Source organism: Pteronotus mesoamericanus, unplaced genomic scaffold (assembly GCF_021234165.1).
Source record: "Pteronotus mesoamericanus isolate MK-2021 breed Mesoamerican mustached bat unplaced genomic scaffold, CSHL_Meso_final scaffold_99, whole genome shotgun sequence".
In the NCBI taxonomy this organism is placed as follows: domain Eukaryota; kingdom Metazoa; phylum Chordata; class Mammalia; order Chiroptera; family Mormoopidae; genus Pteronotus; species Pteronotus mesoamericanus.
In genome coordinates this window covers 1,264,779-1,283,603 of record NW_026555330.1, presented here as the reverse complement: position 1 = coordinate 1,283,603, position 18,825 = coordinate 1,264,779, and the positions used below count along the sequence as shown (strand labels likewise).

Below are 18,825 nucleotides of genomic sequence, written 5' to 3'. Positions count from 1 at the left end.
GGGAGCACAGTGATTCCTGCACAGGCAGCTGCTGCACCCTCTGTACCCCTTGTGTCCCTACTGTCTGCAGCGAAGTGGGGTTTCCAGAGGAGCTTCCAGGAAGGGGAGAGAGCACACAGCTGTGTGACTCTGGGCAATCGATTTGACCTATCTGAGCCAACAGCTCACCTAAACAACAGGAACGCTGATGGCTCACCGTAAAGCTCCTGGCACACAGAGGGAATATATTAAACGTTAGTTGCTTCCGTCATTTGGAAAAGGAGGTGACCACAGGGGTTAGATATGCCAAGTCATTTCCCTGTCCATATCTGAGAGGGAAAAAGAAGGTTTGTGTTGTTTCAAATGAAGAAAGCAAATCCTAATGCAGAAACATTTAAATGTGGAACGGGGAGAGATGGCATGCTGAAAGAAATAATTAAGGGCCTGGAGTGAAAACTGTCAAAATTGAATAATGTTAGAAGGAGAAACAGCAGGAAGGCAGGTCAAGCAAAGACATAGTGCAAATGGCAGCTAGGGAAGCCTGTTAGTGTGTAGGTCTACTTCAGTGATGCTCTCCTGGCCCATGGTGGCTGCCTCGCTGTTTGGGAAGGAAAATGACTAGAATCTGCAAGAAGATAGAACAGGATGGTCCACTGAAAAAAGCTGTATGTTGGATTTTCAGCAAGTAAATGGAGGCAGGAAGCAAATCCCGGCCTCGAGCAGAGAAGCAAAGAGGCCAACCGTGGCAGAAGCAGCAGCCCAAGAGCGCTGCTCCACGAGAGATGGGAAAGACGGGACTCCAAATTGACACCCTTGTTAAGAGCACTCACCCTCTGGCTCAAGAGGAAGCAGAAAAGGTCTGGTGCCTAAGGAAGTCTCCGAGAGCATAAGGGTGAGACCTGACTGAGTCAGGCAGTATAACCCTTTTTGACAAGTGAGATCCTTGAGCCTTAGCCAAAATAACATGCCCAGCAACACCCACCCAGAAGCATCAGAGAGAAGAGAAGAACCATAGCCTTACTCCAAAGCCTGAACTTATTCACCATCCCATTCTACCTTCAAAAACCCTGAAATCAAATGCTTTGACAACAAAAAGGAACCCACTTTGGGGGCACAGGGCAAACATTGAGAGTGAAACAAACACCCCAGATGGACTGTATTCATAGCAGTGTCTTTATATTTACAACTCACCAACCCCAGCTTGGGACACTTGCAACTTAGAATCCCACCCTCGCATCCCATATCACTAGACCCTTCCAGGGAAAGCCCATCTCTCATGTCTCTCCTGTCTCCTTTTTTTCCTCTGAAGACCCCCCACCCCCGCCCCGCCAGAAGAGAATGAGTTGTCAAAGAAAGCTAACTCCGGGGTAGATTTTAGGTGATGGGCACACAGGAGAGGGTGGAGTGAGGTAAGGGATTGCCTAGCACTCTCTCCTGTGTAAAGACTGATTTGGGGATCCCAAAGCTGATACGTTATTCCTACCTCCGCACCTGACTCCTTGAGTCATCTTGATCAGCTCACGTACTTCCACCCGTCCTTCCGCCAACACCGTGGCCATAACGTGACTCTCTTTTTCCCAGGCCTACCTACCTTGAAGGGTCAGAATGACCACTGAAGAGACAGTGTCCTCCAAGTGTGTCAGCAATTCAGAAACTGACCACTTCTAAAATAGCTGAAGTGTGGTCGGGTGTCGGCTGCCTCCCCAAGCCGCGGCAGTGTTGCCGAAGCTGCAGGATTTCCTTGCCAAAGTTGCTCCTTCCCTCCTCCCATAGGGCTGCGCACGGCCTCTCCCTGTCCCGGCTCAGGAAGACTTCGGGGCCAGGGGCTGTGGCATTTAAGCACTGTCACAGTTCCCACTTCAACCCCTGTAACAGTGCCAGTTCAGCATCTGTCATGATGACCCAGCCTGAACTGTATTTAGAAGCTTCGGACATGGCACCGTGTCCCAGCCCATCTCAGAGTGACAGGAGATTTCCTGGGCACCTGGGCTCATGTGAAAAATCCACGCTTTTTATAAAGCTTGCGAGGCAAGCAGGGTGATGGGAAAATCACCCAGAAAACGGGTTTCATGCTCTCTGTTCATGGACTGTTCTTACAAAGATCAATTTCCCTGGAATTACATCCAGAATTTACCAGATAGTGCCAGTCAACAGAGAGAGCCTGCCCGTGACTCCTGGCTCCTAGCAGGGTGGTGCGAAATAATGCACCGCATCTTGGTAACCCCTATGCCAGCCTTGAAAGGAGCTGCCTGGAGGCCCAAAACTGTGTAAGTGATTCTTGGTTAGTGGTAAAAAAAATAAAATAAAATCTCATTTGTTTGCATGTAAATGTCACCTCTACCCAGGCAGGCAGACGGGTAACTGCACAACACTCATGCCATGGGCTCTCAGTCTTGAGGGCCGCTGCACACAGCGTGGGTCTAGGTCCGCGGCTCTGCTATACCCCAGGAGAAAGAAAGGCTTTTTCCCAATTGACCCTCCACGCTCAGCCCCAGTGTTTCTGATCCGAGCTCCACGCAGATACCCTGTCATGTCAAAGGCACCAGTGTTTGGCCGCTCCCCATTTCTGGGCAAGGGCCCAACATTCAGAGAATGTGGTTTTAGGATCATGGCATCTAATCCATTCAAGGATTATTTTCCCCCTTACTGCTCAGATGGGCGTGTTAATCATCACCTCCCTTTGTTCTGCAATAAATTCAGCCCCGCTAATTCCAAACCTCTATGCATCACTGAAGTTTAAAGATGGCGTTTTGACAAGTCAGATATTTAGAATCAATAGACCACCAACCAGTCAAAAATCTTAAGTAGTTTTAGGAACATGTGGAAGTAATTTTTTTCCAAGAATTCACAAGTCTGGAGGATGAGATCTTATTGATGGCGTGTGGGCTGTTGTATATATTAAAGTATTACTTTATATGCCATATTCTACATGGAATCAAAATGGATTTAACAGTGGAGGCAGATCTTCCTTATTACACCAAACGTTGCTCGTGTTATCAGATACAAGTTACAGTGGATTACATACAGCATAGCATCTTTAAAAGGACCCTCAAAAAAGACTAAGAAAAATGTTACGTGAATGTACAATAACTACATATGTAAAATGCAAATGTGTTAGGCTAGGGAATTTCATAGAAATCAGAGTTTTTGTGGGACATTGGTTATATATTCACATCTTCAAATACAATCATCTTACCTGCATGCAATGACTCTTTTAGAAAAGGAAAATTTATTCCATAAATATTAGTTTTTAATTTTTTAAACATATTGCTTATTAACCTAAAGTCAATGGATGGGCTTTGGGAGTTTCTAAGTGACCTAGAATTTTAAGTTACATTCGTAGGAGCTTGCATTTTGCTGGAAGGAGGATATGGTATTTATGGGGTTCTCAAAAGAATCTCTAGCTGGAAAGAGACATGGACCACTGGCTGAATAGTATTTCTTCAAGTGAGACAAACGTCCACTTTCCAGGCTCCCTTTTGTTATAATGTAGAGCATTTCTCCTCAGTGAGATATTTCCAATGGGAGAAATAGTCCAAAGAATACAACACAGAATATAGAGTTGTGTCTTAATAAAAATATATTCTTTGTCTCTTTCATGAAGACAAGAGGTTGTTTTCTGTGAGCGTGAAATGGTGCTGAGGGACCACCCAAACGCTGTCTGTGTGCTTCCTAAGTCCCCTTTTATCTCTATTTTAACCACATTTGCATGTATGTATAAGTGGGTTTGGTTTTTTACTACAATCCATAGTAAATCATTTTGGGAAGAAGGGGGTTATTATTATTATTATCAATAATCATTAATAAATTATTAATATTTATGAATGTAAATTATCCTTAAGTGAATGAAAATTGCTGCGTTCACTCTTCCTGACTCTTTCGCCCTCCTTCCCTCTGCCTTTCGGAAAAACATCAGTGGCCTGCCAGGCTGTTTGTCCCGATGTGTGACAGAGCCAAGCCAGCTGGCTATTGCAGGACATACAGTGCAGTCTCCTCACCGGGGACGTGCTCTCAGTCCCTGGCCCCAACTCCTCCCACCCCCACCCCCACCCCAGATCCTCTCGGGCAGCTCGTCAGGGAAAGCTGGGCACAGTGAGAAGGTGACGCTGCCCGCGGGGACTGCCAAGGCTTTCCTAAAGGCCACGCCACCAAGCCTGCCCTAGAGAACACTTTGGTGAGCTCAGTTTGTTTGCTACCGAGAACCTCCCTGCCCTCAGCCTATTTTTATCACACTGTGACGCGAAGCCTCTACTGTCATAATAAATAGGGTAAACGCTCCATTATCCATCATTCTCTGGTGAAATGAACCCTGGATTCAGAATCACAGGGTAGGAGCTTGAGCCCCGGGGCTGACCTTGATCTGACCTTGAGGAAGCCTTTTAATCCAGCTGAGTCCCGGTTGACGCATCTGTGGAAAATGTTTAAGGAATCCTCCTGCTTACCCAACTCAATGAGTCCTCAGCAGGGTGAAATAAAGGAGATGAAAGCACTTAGAAAACTGTAAGTGCCTTAGAAATGCACGTTATCAGCACTACATCTAATCATTTAACCCACAGAGACTCCTCCCTGTGCTCTACACATCAGGCTAAGCCCGCCCTTGCTTCACAGCACCCATTAAAGACAGGAAACTTAGACACACAGAAGCAGGTGGTGAAGTGAGGCCTGCCTGCCTTCTGGGAGCCTGGATTCTCTCCCTTCCTCCTCCATGCCTCCCCACAGCGCTCGCTTCATCTACTCCTGCTGAGCAACTACTGCCTCGCTTTAAAATGAAGATTATAGCCCTGGCCGGGTGGCTTGGTTGCTTGGAACATCATCCCGTACACCAGAAAGTTGGGGGTTCAATCCCCAGTCACAGCACATACCTGGGTGGTGGGTTTGATCCCTGGTCAGAACGTGTGGGAGAGGTAAATGATTGATGTTTCTCACATTGATCTTTCTCCCCACCCCCACGTCTTTTCTCTCAAAAATCAATGAACATATCCTTGGATGAGGGAAAAAAAATTTTTTTTAATGAAGATTATAATCCCTAGCTCTTGTGAGTCAAAGAGCTAAAGAAAATGTCCTCCCCAGCATCTTGTTCCATGACCTATGGTTCTGCTAGACGTGACCAAAGTCACAGGGCACCTAGTGGTGAAATGGGGGTTAGCACCCAGGTCCACTGACCAACTGGAAGCCATTATATCATTGCTGCCATGTCTTTAGCACCTGCCCCGCCCCCCAGTGGCAACCCCATGGTACAACAAGATCCTGAATTATCAATGAGAAATCAGAGAGCAATGAGGGTCTCTCCCATGCTAAGTGCTTTTTATCGTATTCTGATTCTCTGTTCATCAAATTGTGGAGCATCTTTTCACTGATCAAGCAAAAGAGCCCAGTCCCTAATGAGGCAGGCAGATACATTCTTCAAATGGTCGGATCTCAGTCGATTCCAAATCTGCCCAATCACATACCCCTCAATACGGAGGTCACTAGGCTATAGGATAGTTACTGTAGACAAATTGCTTTAATCATTACCACTGACAGGAGGCTTTGCTCAATCCTATGGCAAAATGCATTGTGCATAGGCCCTGGGATTCCCTGGCCTTCTGCTCCCTGGGTATGAAATAAAGGCCAGTCCCAGTGACATCTCGGATTTCCCATCCAGTTACTCAGGTTCCTCAAGGCCCAACATTCCTATCGCATCTCCCTCTCAGCCTCCGTGTGGCTCTTCTCTCAACACTCCCTCATATCTCAGCCCCACCGAGTCACTGCCATGGCGGGACTCAACCGTGCTTACACCTTTCCTGAAACTCACAGTGACGTCCAACCTTTTGGCATCTCTGCGCCACACTGCAAGAAGAGCTGTCTTGGGCCACACATTAAATACATTGTGACATGTAATCATACAAAAAAAATCTCATAATGTTTTGAGTAAATTTACAATTTTGTATTGGGCTGCATTTGCAGCCATCCTGGGCTGCATGTGGCCTGTGGGCCGCAGGGGGACACCCCAGTGTCTACAAGGACATGCCTAGTGAAGGTGCTATCGCTGATTCTCATTTCTTAAAGGACCTTCTGAAGCAGGCTGCTTCTTGCCTCAGAGGAAGTGACTTCCCTGCTTTCCCCGAGACCCTCCCATGGCTAGGGCTGGAATTACACATCTGGATCCAGTTCTCACAAAACTGCTGTCCCTGGAGATAGATGTTCTGCTAACTCAGCCTTTAGAAGAAAGAATGTGGCATGTTTCTTGTCATGCTCCCGAACCAAAGTACCTGTGAAGGACTTCCTTTGTGTCATTATTTACAATTTAATTATGAGCCAATATGGTCCATGATAAAATATGTCCTCTTAGGCAAAGAGAGTGAGTGAATTTTAACAATATATGTCAACTCTGGTCATTTGATGGAGACATTTGAGAGCACAAAATTAGCGTGCGAGGACCAATCCAAGCTTAGAGAGAAGAGTGTCAGGTTGATTAGCGATATCTGCCATGCGCACGGGGGTAGGGATAGCACCCCACACATTTCCTACTCACTATCTGACTCTTTCCAAGGTTTCTGCTGAAATGCCACCATGCATGAACTGCTGCACTGTCCCTCTTACCTGTTTTAAGGTGACAAAGGCTACTGTGTCATTGTTTATATTTTGCGTCACTCATTGCAAGTGGGCCAGGTTCTTCAGGGGCAGCAGCGAGGCCACTAATCTCTCCCCCGCAGCAATAAGGTCATCATGTTCGCGGACTTCCTCTGCTCTGACACAGTTGTGGTTTTAATGGAGAACTAATGTCTTCATCAGTATCTGTGCTATTTCACACTTCATTTCCCTCCCCAGCTCTTGGATGAAAACCATCCGGTCCTGGTGATTTACTTTGTGGGAGTTTCTTTCAAGTTCGTTCCCTTCTCTAGCATGCCACGCAAGTGTTTTCAGGGCTCCAGCTGGGGAGCACCCAGCCTTGAACCATCGCTGTGTGATCAAGTCATTCGAGAAAGCCGGAGGCCTTGGCAGGAACCTGGCGGGAGGCCCTTAGCTGAGTGAGGCCTTTGAGTCCGAGGGCCACAGAAGCAGGTGTTACCTTATCTGCCTCTCAGTCAACACTGGTCATTTGATGGGGACAGTGGAGAGCACAAAATAGAGTATGAGGACCAATCCAGGCTTAGAGAGAAGAGTGCCAGATCGATTAGTGATGTTTAGTGGCTTAAGGAGGTCCAGATCACCAGGACCCTGAGAACAGGCAGCAAATGGGAAGAAAACGTAGACACTTTGAAAGTGTGATCCACAGTTCAGGCTGTCTCCAGATAGCTCCCTGAGTTTCACAAACAATCTCAAGGTAAGGTTGGCCCTAAACTTCTTTTATTTGTCCTGGAGTTGTAGCAATCACCCAACCCCAATTCTCTAAGACAGCCCTAATTGCAAGTATTCCATTCTGTGGTCCTTGAAATACACTGGCCTTAAAAGGATACAGGCAGGAGATGATATCCTAATATCTCGCTTGAAAAACCATCCCTCAGCAGAAGTACACAATAAATACTTCAGTTTAATTTAGTATGTCCTGGCCACATGGCATGACTGGAGGAAATAAACAGGGAGAGTGGAGGAAAGAGTGTCACAACTTCAAAACAATTGTGAAAGCCTGTTCTTATGGGACAGAAACAGAAAGTCGCCCTCCACGGAAACACATAGCCTGGAGGCTGGGCACCGTGACGTGTGATGGAGATTTCCTCTTCTGATCTGAGTTCTGAGGCTTCATCAGGGCAGGGCCGTAGGCGACTTGGTCTCCACTGGGAGGGGACATGTGGGGACCGAAGATGAAGGACCCAAGATGAAGCTGGCCAATGCAGAGCCGGGGCCCGCGGGCATAGAGAGAACCTCTCTCCTCCAGTATCCCCGGGGCAGAAGCCCCCACGATGCGGTCTCATTGTTTTGGCCTTAAACCTGGTTTAAATGAGGACCACTGAAGCACCTGCAAATAGCTCTAAACGAAAACACATAGCACCTTCCCTCGGAACAAACTCCAAATGCAGGGCCACGCTGAGGCCTTCCAGAAAAGACTGTTCAGTGGACTGGCCTGGGCTGCATAAGCTCTGATGTGGATTTTCTGTTACTGTTTTTCTTTTCAATGAATATCTGATATTTATACCTTGATAACGAGGGGTGTGCTTTACCCGGAATATCAGGGAGAGCTCAAACACCATGAGAGGTAAGAAAGAGAACAGCCTCCAAACTTCAAGCTCGCTGCTGGGAAAGCACGCGCGCCTCCCCTGTCGCAGGGGAGGGGCAGGTGGGTCAGTCTCAACATCAGTCTGCGACCTTGGCTCTTTGTCAAAGGAGACAGTGAAAACATGAAAGCCCAGCATGTCCCTGCGGCACTCGAACAGGCGCCGGCGTGTCCGCCCCCAAACGCAGTGCACGTGAGCAACTTTCCTTCTGCAACGAAGGCCGACTTTTAAGCGCAGAATCATTCATTCCCCAGTTCAGATGTCATACAGCCTAGTGATGTGCAGTAAGAACAGAATATTCCAGAAAACAAATAACTAGGGGGGAAAAAAAAACCCTCATCGGTAAGGCCATAAAACACCCCGTTTGGAACAAACTTTTCCTTGACAGCAGAGAAAAGACTCTCCTTCCCCAAAGTCTAGAGATGTCCAAATCCCGCTGTCAGGACAACAAAATAACAGGCGAAAAGCTGAATCTCCCAACAGGAGGAGGTACTGTCCCCCGTCAGTTTGGTATTCCAAAATCTTAGCAGAGTCCCCCACCGAGTTCTGTGCTGTGCCTCACACAGGCCACTGCCAGGGTGCTAGCTCACAGGAGCAGAGCAGGGACCCATGTCTGCTCAGGGACCACAACGAGCTGGCTGCCCCTGCGACGCCCTGCAGGACAAAGGCCCCGCAGGGGTTTCCATAACAAGCCTAACAGTCACTGGCTCCAAACCCGGGGCAGATCCGCAGAATCCCAGGCCCTGGTCCTCCCCCTTGGTCTCTGAATGACTCTTGAGCTCTCTCTGGCCGTCATTAAAGTCCACCTGGTGCAGCCACAGGTGCCTTTCTGCTTCACCTCCTGGCCTTGGTTGCAACACCCCATGGTTCCTGATCCCGGTGCTGCGACCTGAAGGTCACCACTGACCTGGGCCAGGGCTGCTTTCTGCTCCCATCCCTGCCAATCTGTACTGCTCATCCCGAAGGTCACCAGCCTCATGTCAGTGTCCCCTGTCCAGACACTGGCCTTGCTGCTTCTCCAGAGCTACGCACCCCCGCCGCATGCCAGCCCTACCCGCAGGTGTGATAGGGCCCTGTCCCCACCAGCGTTAGAATGTGACTCGGGCAGGGTGTTCGGCTTTAAGGAAGGTAGTGCTGGGGTGGAAGATGATACAAGTGCACGCAAGGAGTGTAATTTTTTTAACTAATTTTCTGTGCTTAAAGCAGACCATGTCTTCAGGTTGAAACCAAAACTTCCATTCTTAACGCTTTTTGGTGTGAGTTCTGTTCTCATCCAGGGCCCTCACTGAGAGGCAACAGTCTTAGACCTCATCAGTTCCAGATGTCTCACCCCTCTGTCCCCAGAGCAGCCTGCCCTAACATAGCCTTAAACGCCCAGCGAGGCCCACACTGGGTACAAAGACGGCTGAGCTCCCACAGTGGGCTGGCCACAGGAGGCTCAGGAGGAGAATCAGAGCTACTCTTTGGCTCTGGGGAGGCTAACAAGGACTTTTTCCTGGGCCGAAAACCTGTATCAGAGCCCACAGAAGCCAGAAGTCAAGTACTTCTTTTACTTGAAATCCTGCCATCTCAGAAAACCGAGCACAGGACACCACCAAGGAAAAGCCCTTAGCGCTTGAAGGAGTCGTGCATCCTGCGTTTATATCCACGCTCTCCCTGGGCCCCTCAGAGCAGTATAGAAATAGAGAGGGCACCACAAAAGGAGGCTGGAGGTATATATATTTTTTAATATATGGACCCAACACTGACATTTTTTTCTTTATTGCCATGGCTTGTTTGTGGCCTCCGGACAGCTGAGAATATTCTCTTCAAGACTTTATTTTTGTGACAAAATTCATTAAGGCCACTGATTCTAATTATAAAACACATTTTGAAAGTGAATTTCCATGATTTCACAGTTCACACTGTAAGATTTCAGGTGGGAATGGAAGATATAGGAGAAAGGCTGTGTGCCTATAATGCGTATAATGTTACACATAAGGGAATTTATCTGAAACCCACGTCCTCCTAACCCAGCGCTGACATTTTACACAGAGGGATTTTTTTTTTAAGTTTCTTTCTTTCTTTCCTTTTTTTTTTTTTTATTTCAAGTTTATTGGTCTGCACGTTCAAGAAAGTCAACAATTTTCCTTTTCACTACAGGAAAAAATTTTTAGTGAATATTTTCTTGCCCCCTACAAAGGTAGATATTATTTCAGCAAGAGCTGAATTCATTCTAAATAAACATTCTAAAATAAACAGGGCCAAGGAGCTGTCTTTATTTGGAGTGGGAGTAAACTTCACATAAATATTGTAAGTTGTCTATATTGGCTCTTGCCCACCCTTCTGAGTTCTCATAACCAGGAAGACCAAATAAAGCCCCAATGTCCTATCCTGCAAGAATTGTCACATGACTCCAGGTGATGACTGAGAGAAATACTGATCTTCACATGAACACTTGGAAAAGCCTCAGTCTGATCAGCTACTTCCCAGTAGACTGTCAAAGCCTTCTTTTTCTCCAAACTACAATCAAATCAAACTATAATTTGAAGACTAAATGTCACAAACTGACAAAGTCAGATGAACCTTTGGGGACCAAAGAAAGCTAAGGAGTTCCCCTACTTGGCTTGCCAAGGAAAGGATCAAAGGAATCAAAGGAAGCTTGGAGTGGGTGCAATATCACAGCCCTGGAACGGAGGTCAGGCATTTGGCCTTTTCCCGGCTTCCAATGATATTGAATACAACAGATAAATTAAGATCAAGGCACACGGCAGTTCTAAAAGCACCAGCCTGTCCCCAGGAGATCCCAGGGGAGAGCCGTCATCCACCACGGGGGAGATGTTGTCGTCACTTGGAAGGATGCCTGTTCACATGGGGATGGATGACATACAACAGTGTCTAATCAAAGCCCTACAACCTAATCACAGAAGGGAGCAGACCCATCAAGAGCATTCACTTGGCCGAGGAAGAGACCGTAATGTCGACAGACTCACTGTGCTCCGGCTCCTGATGAAGCAAATGTGTGTGGAGAGGTGATTACCCAAAATAGCAAGAGAGCTCAAGTGCTTACAGGAAAATCCAACCCCTTAACTTAAGGCAAGCATGGCCTACCAGCAAATCTCAAAGACAGGAAATATTTCTGGGCTTAATAACTCAAACCGATATTCATTTCAGGTTGGGGGATTTCCTTAATCCAACTGTTGGTTTACACAAGTGACGCTCACCGACCTCCCTGCTGGGAGCACTGCGTGATTTGACGGGCCCAGTGCAGCCCTCGAGTTCTACCAGCACCTACCCCTACCATTAAGAGAACAGGCTTCTAAGACCCCCTTGGCTAGAGGAATTACATGAAACCAAGTTTTAGGCCCAAGATGGAGTGTGAAGAATGTAAGCCTCTCCAGAAGACGTATTCATGGGCAGCATAGAAGTCACCCACAGTGTCATTTAAGGGTTGCCAGGGAGATCTCTCTTGCCCTAAGTTTGCTTGCAACTCAACACTGGAAATCATCTAGACTATGGTTTTATTTTTATTTAAAAGAGACTTTTCAATATGTAGAAGCCCCCTTCTTTTAAAAGGCCGTCTGCTTTTTAAATAAGGAACAATGCAGTTAAAAAAAAAATATGCTTGGGAAAAGTAAGGTCTGGAACTGCTATAGTGATTTTGTTTCTACATGGGAAAGCCTAGAGCCACTCCAGGGCTATAAGGTTAAGCTAACACAACAAAAGCTTTGTATTTATACAAGTCAACGAGAATCTCATCACTGTATTTCCCATCTCACACGTCCCAAAGCAGTCAGGGTTGTTGCAGAAAGCCAATCAATCAATAAGCACATACAATGGTTAGTGGGGAGGTGCCAATATGTAAATGCTTCCAAGGCATTTACAACCTAGAGTGTAGACGTGAAAATATAAAATTGTTGGGCCAGGAAAACCAATATGTGGTATGCTTTTCTGCCAGGTGATACACTTTCTGCAAAGATCTGGAAACACGGCTCGCAGAGCAATTTTACAGAGTAAGAGCTCCCTGCTCTAGGGCCCTCAGGGAGTGAAGAAAGGCAGAGAATCACAGGAGGTCCTGCTCTCCTGTTTCTTCATGAACCTGTCCTAGGCTCCAAGCAATGCGTGTGTATGGACACCTCCTGAGACCCAAAGCTTAGTTCCAGCAGCCCACTCTCCTCTCAGTGTGACCCATTAGATGTATAGCTCAGGAGTGAAAGGCGACCTATAAAAGCGTTTATCTTCCCAGGCAAGGTAAGTTTGCAGAGTTCATTCTGGGCCTGCAAAGCCCTTCTGTCCTGGCCATTTTGAGCTGCGGGGTCCTGCCTGTCTTCTCTATCCCCATCCATAGCCACCTCCCCAGAATGGGTAGGCTTACTGTTGGCGCCACAGAACACGGTGGTGATTTATATACTCTCACATGGTATTTGCCGTGGCTTAGAGTATGCTCTTCTTGTCTTCCCTATAGGTATGTAAGACTTCTTGAGACCAGGGGCCACATTTTTTGCTTTACAGAATCAACAAGGTCTAAGCACAGAGCCGACCATCACAAGACAGAAGAAGCATATTGAGTTCAGTGGGGTGTTTATTGCAGCTCTTAACAAGCATACCCCAATAAGACAATCACCTACATCCAGACAATACACCAAGCACTTCTGTGAATCATACCCAGGCTTGAAAGGCCAAACCTAAGGAGAACAATGGATTCAAAAAAGATTAACTGATGACACCTTCTCACAGGAAATGCTGATGGTATCACATAGAGAATGTGCTGTAAAGTACAGTGAACCCAACAAATAACACGCAGTTTAGTCCAAATTCCATCCTCAGCTCGAATAACCTCCCCCAAAAGGAAAATAATGAATTAAAATGTAATCATACGTTTTAGCAGCTAGGCAGAAAAACTATAAGACAAACTTAGAACATCTTGTTGCATCAGAAAGTAAGAAAGTGCTCAAAAATAATGGGAACATCTCAAAGTACACAGAAGCTAATTGGAGTGATATGAGTATCAAAATAATGATAAGAACAGATTATAATGCATTAAATATAATAGGTCCATAAGTCCCTGAGTCCATTTAAATAACTACATAGGTAAATAAATAGATAAATAAATATTTTAATTAATTAACTAAAAAAATAAAAGCTCTTCCTTATAGTGGAAGGTCAGCTAATAAATATAGAAAAGATGATAGAGATGAAAATATTATCCTCAATGGACTTTCAGTTTCAGGCCCAGCACATGAGGAGCTTAGACGTCATCACTCCATCTTAACAACAAGCAAAGGCCCAAACAAATGGAAAAGTCAACAACTCCTTGCAGACATGTCAGAGAAATGAGGTCACGGAGCAAACCACTGCGGATGGACAGTCAGGCGGATCCTGAGACTGTGGAGACTCACAACTTCCAGGAGCAGAAACCCAGCAGCATGAGCCTGCACAGGAACCACAGCCCGGGCCGGAGAACCTAAACTGTAACTGAAGAATCGCTCGAGGCTCAGCGTGGACAAGGCCGAGAGTTAAAAGCTCTAGGGGACAGAGCCATAAGGGGATCCCAGGCTTTCGTGGGTTTTACCTCCAGGAGCTCTTCGCAGTGAAAACTAGAGAAATCCCCTCATGCTTCCATAGAAAAAAGGAATGATTTTGAAACATGCCAGAGAACTTCTCAATAAGGCCTGCACTCAGAAGTAACTATTGACAGCAGTTTACCATACCTGGGGGAAGGGAAATAAATACTCAACCTCAGATCCTCTAGCTATCCTGTCCCACCCGAGGGGGGGGAGGGGGAAACTGAGAAGCACAGGTGAAGTTCACAGGCCAGGAGCCCAGCTCACCTGTCCCCTGATCACAGGACTAGAGAACACTCCCCTTCCCACCCTCCCCCACCCCACACACCTCACCACCACGTCACCGAACGCCCATTTACTGCAGTTCCTTTCACATAGTACAGCATGCCCAGATTTCAGTTAAAAATTACAAGGCAACAAAAAGACAAAAAACACAGTTTGAAGAGACACAACAAGCATCAAAACCAGACTCTATGGCAGGGATGTCGGAATTATCAAGCCAGAGATTTAAAATAACTATGACTGATACGCTAAGGGCTCTCATGGAAAAAGCAGACAACATTCAAGAATAGATGGGTCATATAAGCAGAGATATGTAAGTTTTAAAAAAAATAAAAAAAGAAATGCTAAAGATCAAAAACACTCTCACAAAACCAGAGAATGCTTTTTATGGGCTCATTAGTAGACTGGATGTGGCTGAGAAAAGAATCTTGGAGCTTGAGGCTATAACAATAGCACCTTCCAAAACTAAAAATCAAAGAGAAAAAGATGATAATAAAACAGAATATTCAGGAATTATGAGACCACTACAAAAGGCATAACATACGTGTAATGGGAATATCAGAAGAAGAAGAGAGACAGGAATAAAGGCAATAAGAACTGATAATTTCCCCCATTAATGTCAGACACCAAACTACGGATTGGGAATCTGAGAGAACACCAAGGAAGATAAATGCAAAACAAAAACAAAAAATATACAAACCTGTCCCTGGACGTATCATATTCTAACTTAATAAAATCAAAGATAAAGTCATGAAAGAAGCCAGAGGGGAAGAAACATTTTACCTATAAAAAGGCAACAATAAGGATTACTTCTTTTCCTCAGAAACCATGCAAGCAAGAAGAGAGTGAAGTCAAATATTTAAAGTGTTGAGAGAAAAAAACCACCAGCCTAGAATTCTGTTCTCTGCAAAATTATCCTTCAGCCCTGGCCAGTGTGGCTCAGTGGATTAAACGCTGGCTTGCGAACCAAATGGTCACTGGTTCCATTCCCAGTCAGGACACATGCCTGGGTTGTGGGCCAGGTCCCCAGTAGGGGGGAGGCAAGAGGCAATCACACATTGATGTTTCTCTCCCTCTCTCCCTCCCTCCTTTTCCCTCTCTCTAAAAATAAATAAATAAAAGTCTTTTTAAAACTTACACTTCAAAAGTGAAAGAAAAATAAAGGCTTTGTCAAATAAAAGTCAAGGGGATCTGTTGCCAGTAGACCCGCCTCATGAGAAATGTTGAAAGAAGTTCTTCAGAGAGAAGGAAAATGACAGAGGCCAGAAATTCAAATCAATGTAAAGAAAGGAAGAGGATCAGAGAATAAATAAATGAAAGTAAAATAAAAAATTTTATTTTTCTTATTAATTGATCTAGCAGGTTATTATTTGTTCAAAATAATAATAGCAAAAATGTATTTAATTTGTATCTTATATATTTATGTATGTTTGTGTGTGTGTTATATACACATACATAAGCATTTGTGTGTATATGCTTATTTATGTATGCTTAAGCATATATATATACACGCATAACCATATATAAGCCACATATAAGCATACAAAAGCATATACACATATATACACACACTCAAAGCAATTAAAGCAAAATATAAACAATTAGTGAAACTGAGTAAAGGGTATACAGACACAAGTTCCTTGTGCAGTTCCTATAACTTTTCTATAAACTTTATATTACATTAAAATCAAAAGTTAAAAAATGTTTCAGTGAAATTATCAGAAAGACTAAAAAAAGTCACTGTATTATCAGAGCTGAAGAAACATTCATAGTCTTTAAACTAGATTAAATCTGCTGGCACATCCAAAGTACAGAAGTCCCAACAAAAGTTTGCCTAACAAAGCTGAAGGTTCTAAATGGTTTCTCTGGTTTCTGCCTATCTCCATTCATATGAGAAATTTAGGAAATTAGACTTGACTATGGAATATTTTATTTGACTAATTACTGCATTGTTGGGTAAAATGCAAAGTACTGTGAAACAATGAAAATAATTAAGTGTTGAAAAATGCAACAAACTACTTAACAAAAATCAAGAAGAAAAAAGGAAATGAAGGATTTGGTCAGTTCTGGACCCATCCAGTGAGTGGCCAGACCTCGAAGCCTTGGCCCAGTGCTCCCGCCCCGCATCCTGGAGCTGCGATTTCCCCAGGGCAGCCCCAGGACTAACATGAAGTGAGTGCAAAACTTAAGGAGGCATCAAACATTCAGTAATCAAGAGAAATAATGTAGAAGTATAGTATTTTTAAAAATCAAAAATCAGTGATAAACAAAATATCAAAATATTAAATAAATACAGCATTATGTATTAAATGTTTGTGTCCCCTACAAAATAAATGGGGCATTTGGAAGATAGTTAAGGTTAGATGGGGTCATTAGGATGGGGCCCCCATGATGGGGTTAGTGCCCTTATAAGAAGAGACACCAGAGAGCTCCCTTCTCTTTCTCCCTCCCTCTCCACCCACTCCCACTGTGTAAGGGCACAGTGAGAAGGCAGCCATCTACAAAATGGGAAGGGAGCTCTCACCAGCAACCACCTCTGCTGGACCTTGATCTTGGACTTCCCAGCCTCCACACTATTATTGCTGAGCCACCCAACTTACATACAGGGTCCGGCAGAAGTAACGCCTGCTTGAGTGTGGTTGGTAGGGTAATAATATGGGTGTAATAATTTATAGTTTTCACTTGGACATTTCACTTAAAATGTCATATGGTATGCTTGAGAATGATATTGTTCTGTGGCAGAATTACATGCTTATGATTTTGTGATTAAATAGGGGCGCTATTTGTGCCAGATGCTGTATTCTACTATGGCAGCCCAAGCCAACTCATACAGACAAGATCAGTATTGCTAACTTTTCCTTTTGCCTCAGGTACCATATCACTCCAAATTTTTGACATTTAGTTAACTGTGCATTTTTTTACACATTAACCTTTTTTATTTTTTGTTTAACATCACCTATCTTGATTAGTGAGAAAGTTTTGCCTCACCCTCATCCTGGCCCTGCCCTAGGAAACACTGTCTAAGGCTTACTCTCTGCTTCCGCCACAACATCCTCACACATCACCACCAGCCCACCCTCCCACAGCAAAGCGGTCACATCCCCATGCCTTCTGGCCTGCGTTGTACCAAAGTCTTGCCTCGTTAGGCAACTCTACCTGGCCAGCGCTGCCTCTTCTGCTTTCCAATGGTCTGGTTCCAAAGAAGGAAAATATTAAACAGATGTCTTAGCACAGAAGAGGCAAAGATAGAGGTTGGAATAGTAGGTGAGATGGCAAAGAGATAAACGATGATAGGACGTGGTCAGTGTCCCAGTATTGTAAATACTATTTACTAGGGAGTCTAAGTCAGAGAGTCAATGGCTTACCAGACAGCAAAAAGTATTACCAGACATAATTCCATTATGTATGTAATGGGAAAGTAAATGCAGGTTCTGGTAACTTTCCTTGAGAGAGAAGGTAGATTCCAAATAAAGAAGAAAAGGAAGGTAGACGAGAAGGAGGAAGGTCAACTGTTAAATGCCTGCTCCGCATCGAGATCTATGCTCAGTGCTTCTTCCACAGGACCTCACTGAACCCTCCCAACTCGTGGCGCTGGGCTCCTAGGTGAAAAAGAGTATGTGTTTATAGACATCGGCAAGAGAGACCGTCAGCTCTCCCCACGGGAAGGCAGAAAGCTGCGCTCTGCCAGGTGTGCAAGGCTTTTGTGTCTGAACACGAAATGTACAAGACGTCTCCACCGGCGCCTGAGAGATAATGATCCCTGATATTGCCAGCACCCGACCTCTGTAGCACCGCAGGGGCTCCCGTCTCTGTAGCTGCAGAAAACACACCAGCCCTGCCAAGCCGAGCTGAGCGCTCCCTGGAGCTGCTGTTGCCACAGTACCTATTGGATTCCTATTGTGTTTTACCCGTCTCCCAAAATTGTCTTAACACTCTGAGCACTAACAAAATAGAGAGTTTTGTTCTCCGGAACAGAGTCCGTCCTGCTCCAGTTCCCCAGTTCGTTGTTACCTTATTAAATAGAAAATGGACTCAATTCCAGGGGCAATGAGAGTTACTTGTCAACCAAAGGAGAAAGAGGTGATATCTGCCTTCAAAACCAGAATAGACACAAATATCTGCAGTAAGTTCAACACATCTAAAAACATTCTCATTACAACTTGAGTGGGGACCCAATTTTCCCTCCTGTGTGGACAGCTGGACTCCATTTCCGTGGGGTGGAGCAGAGACACACGCCCCTGTGGCTTCCCAGAGAGGAGCAGCCCCGAGGGAGAGGGCCCCCCTGTGTCTCTCCGGCACCTCAAGAAAAGCCTCAGCTCCTCAGAGACTTCAAGACAGTTGCAGCCTGTGGGCTAGCCGGCAAGTCCCTGGAGCAAAACAGAAGGTGAAGAAAGGAAGCAAAACAAAGAAGAGAAGGAGGGGAGGTGGACGGGGGAGGGATGTCTGGCAGGAGCTGGTGGGTTGGAGTGAGGCAGGACGGAGGACCCCTCCGCTGTTTCCGCCTCTGCTGTGGGCGGCCTCTCCACCTCGCTGGGCTCACGGGCCTGAAGTGACTGTCCACCCGAGTACACCCGCTGGGCTTGCCGAAAACGTGCCTCCTTCCACATAGTTCACGTTTCGTCTGATCCACACCAGGAAGCTCTGCTTTCAAAAGCCCAATGCATTTTTGCCTCTGGATGGAAACGACGCAAATGAGACACAGAGAAGATGCAGCTCACCACTGCACTTGCCCCCAGCCCCCCCATCTAACCTTGGAAGTGACTGACTGGAGTGACCAGATACAATGACTGACCTTCTCCAGGCTTTGGTGTCCACAGCTGCCGGCT

The 18,825-nt window shown here is 45.6% G+C and overlaps 1 protein-coding gene across 3 annotated transcripts in view; it reads right to left on the bottom strand.

The window, feature by feature from the left end:
* TBX15 (T-box transcription factor 15) overlaps positions 1 to 18,825 on the bottom strand; it is a 99,788-nt gene that overhangs the window by 55,516 nt on the left and 25,447 nt on the right. The window contains exon 1 of one of the 3 annotated variants that reach the window (XM_054564933.1): positions 1,463 to 2,197. The exons of 1 other annotated variant lie outside the window; for it this stretch is intronic. In XM_054564933.1, the coding sequence (XP_054420908.1) occupies positions 1,463 to 1,538 (76 nt within the window). In that variant the 5' untranslated portion in view covers positions 1,539 to 2,197. Of the gene's footprint in view, positions 1 to 1,462; positions 2,198 to 18,825 lie in introns of those variants that run through there. One more of the 3 variants, XM_054564934.1, reaches the window with a different exon arrangement.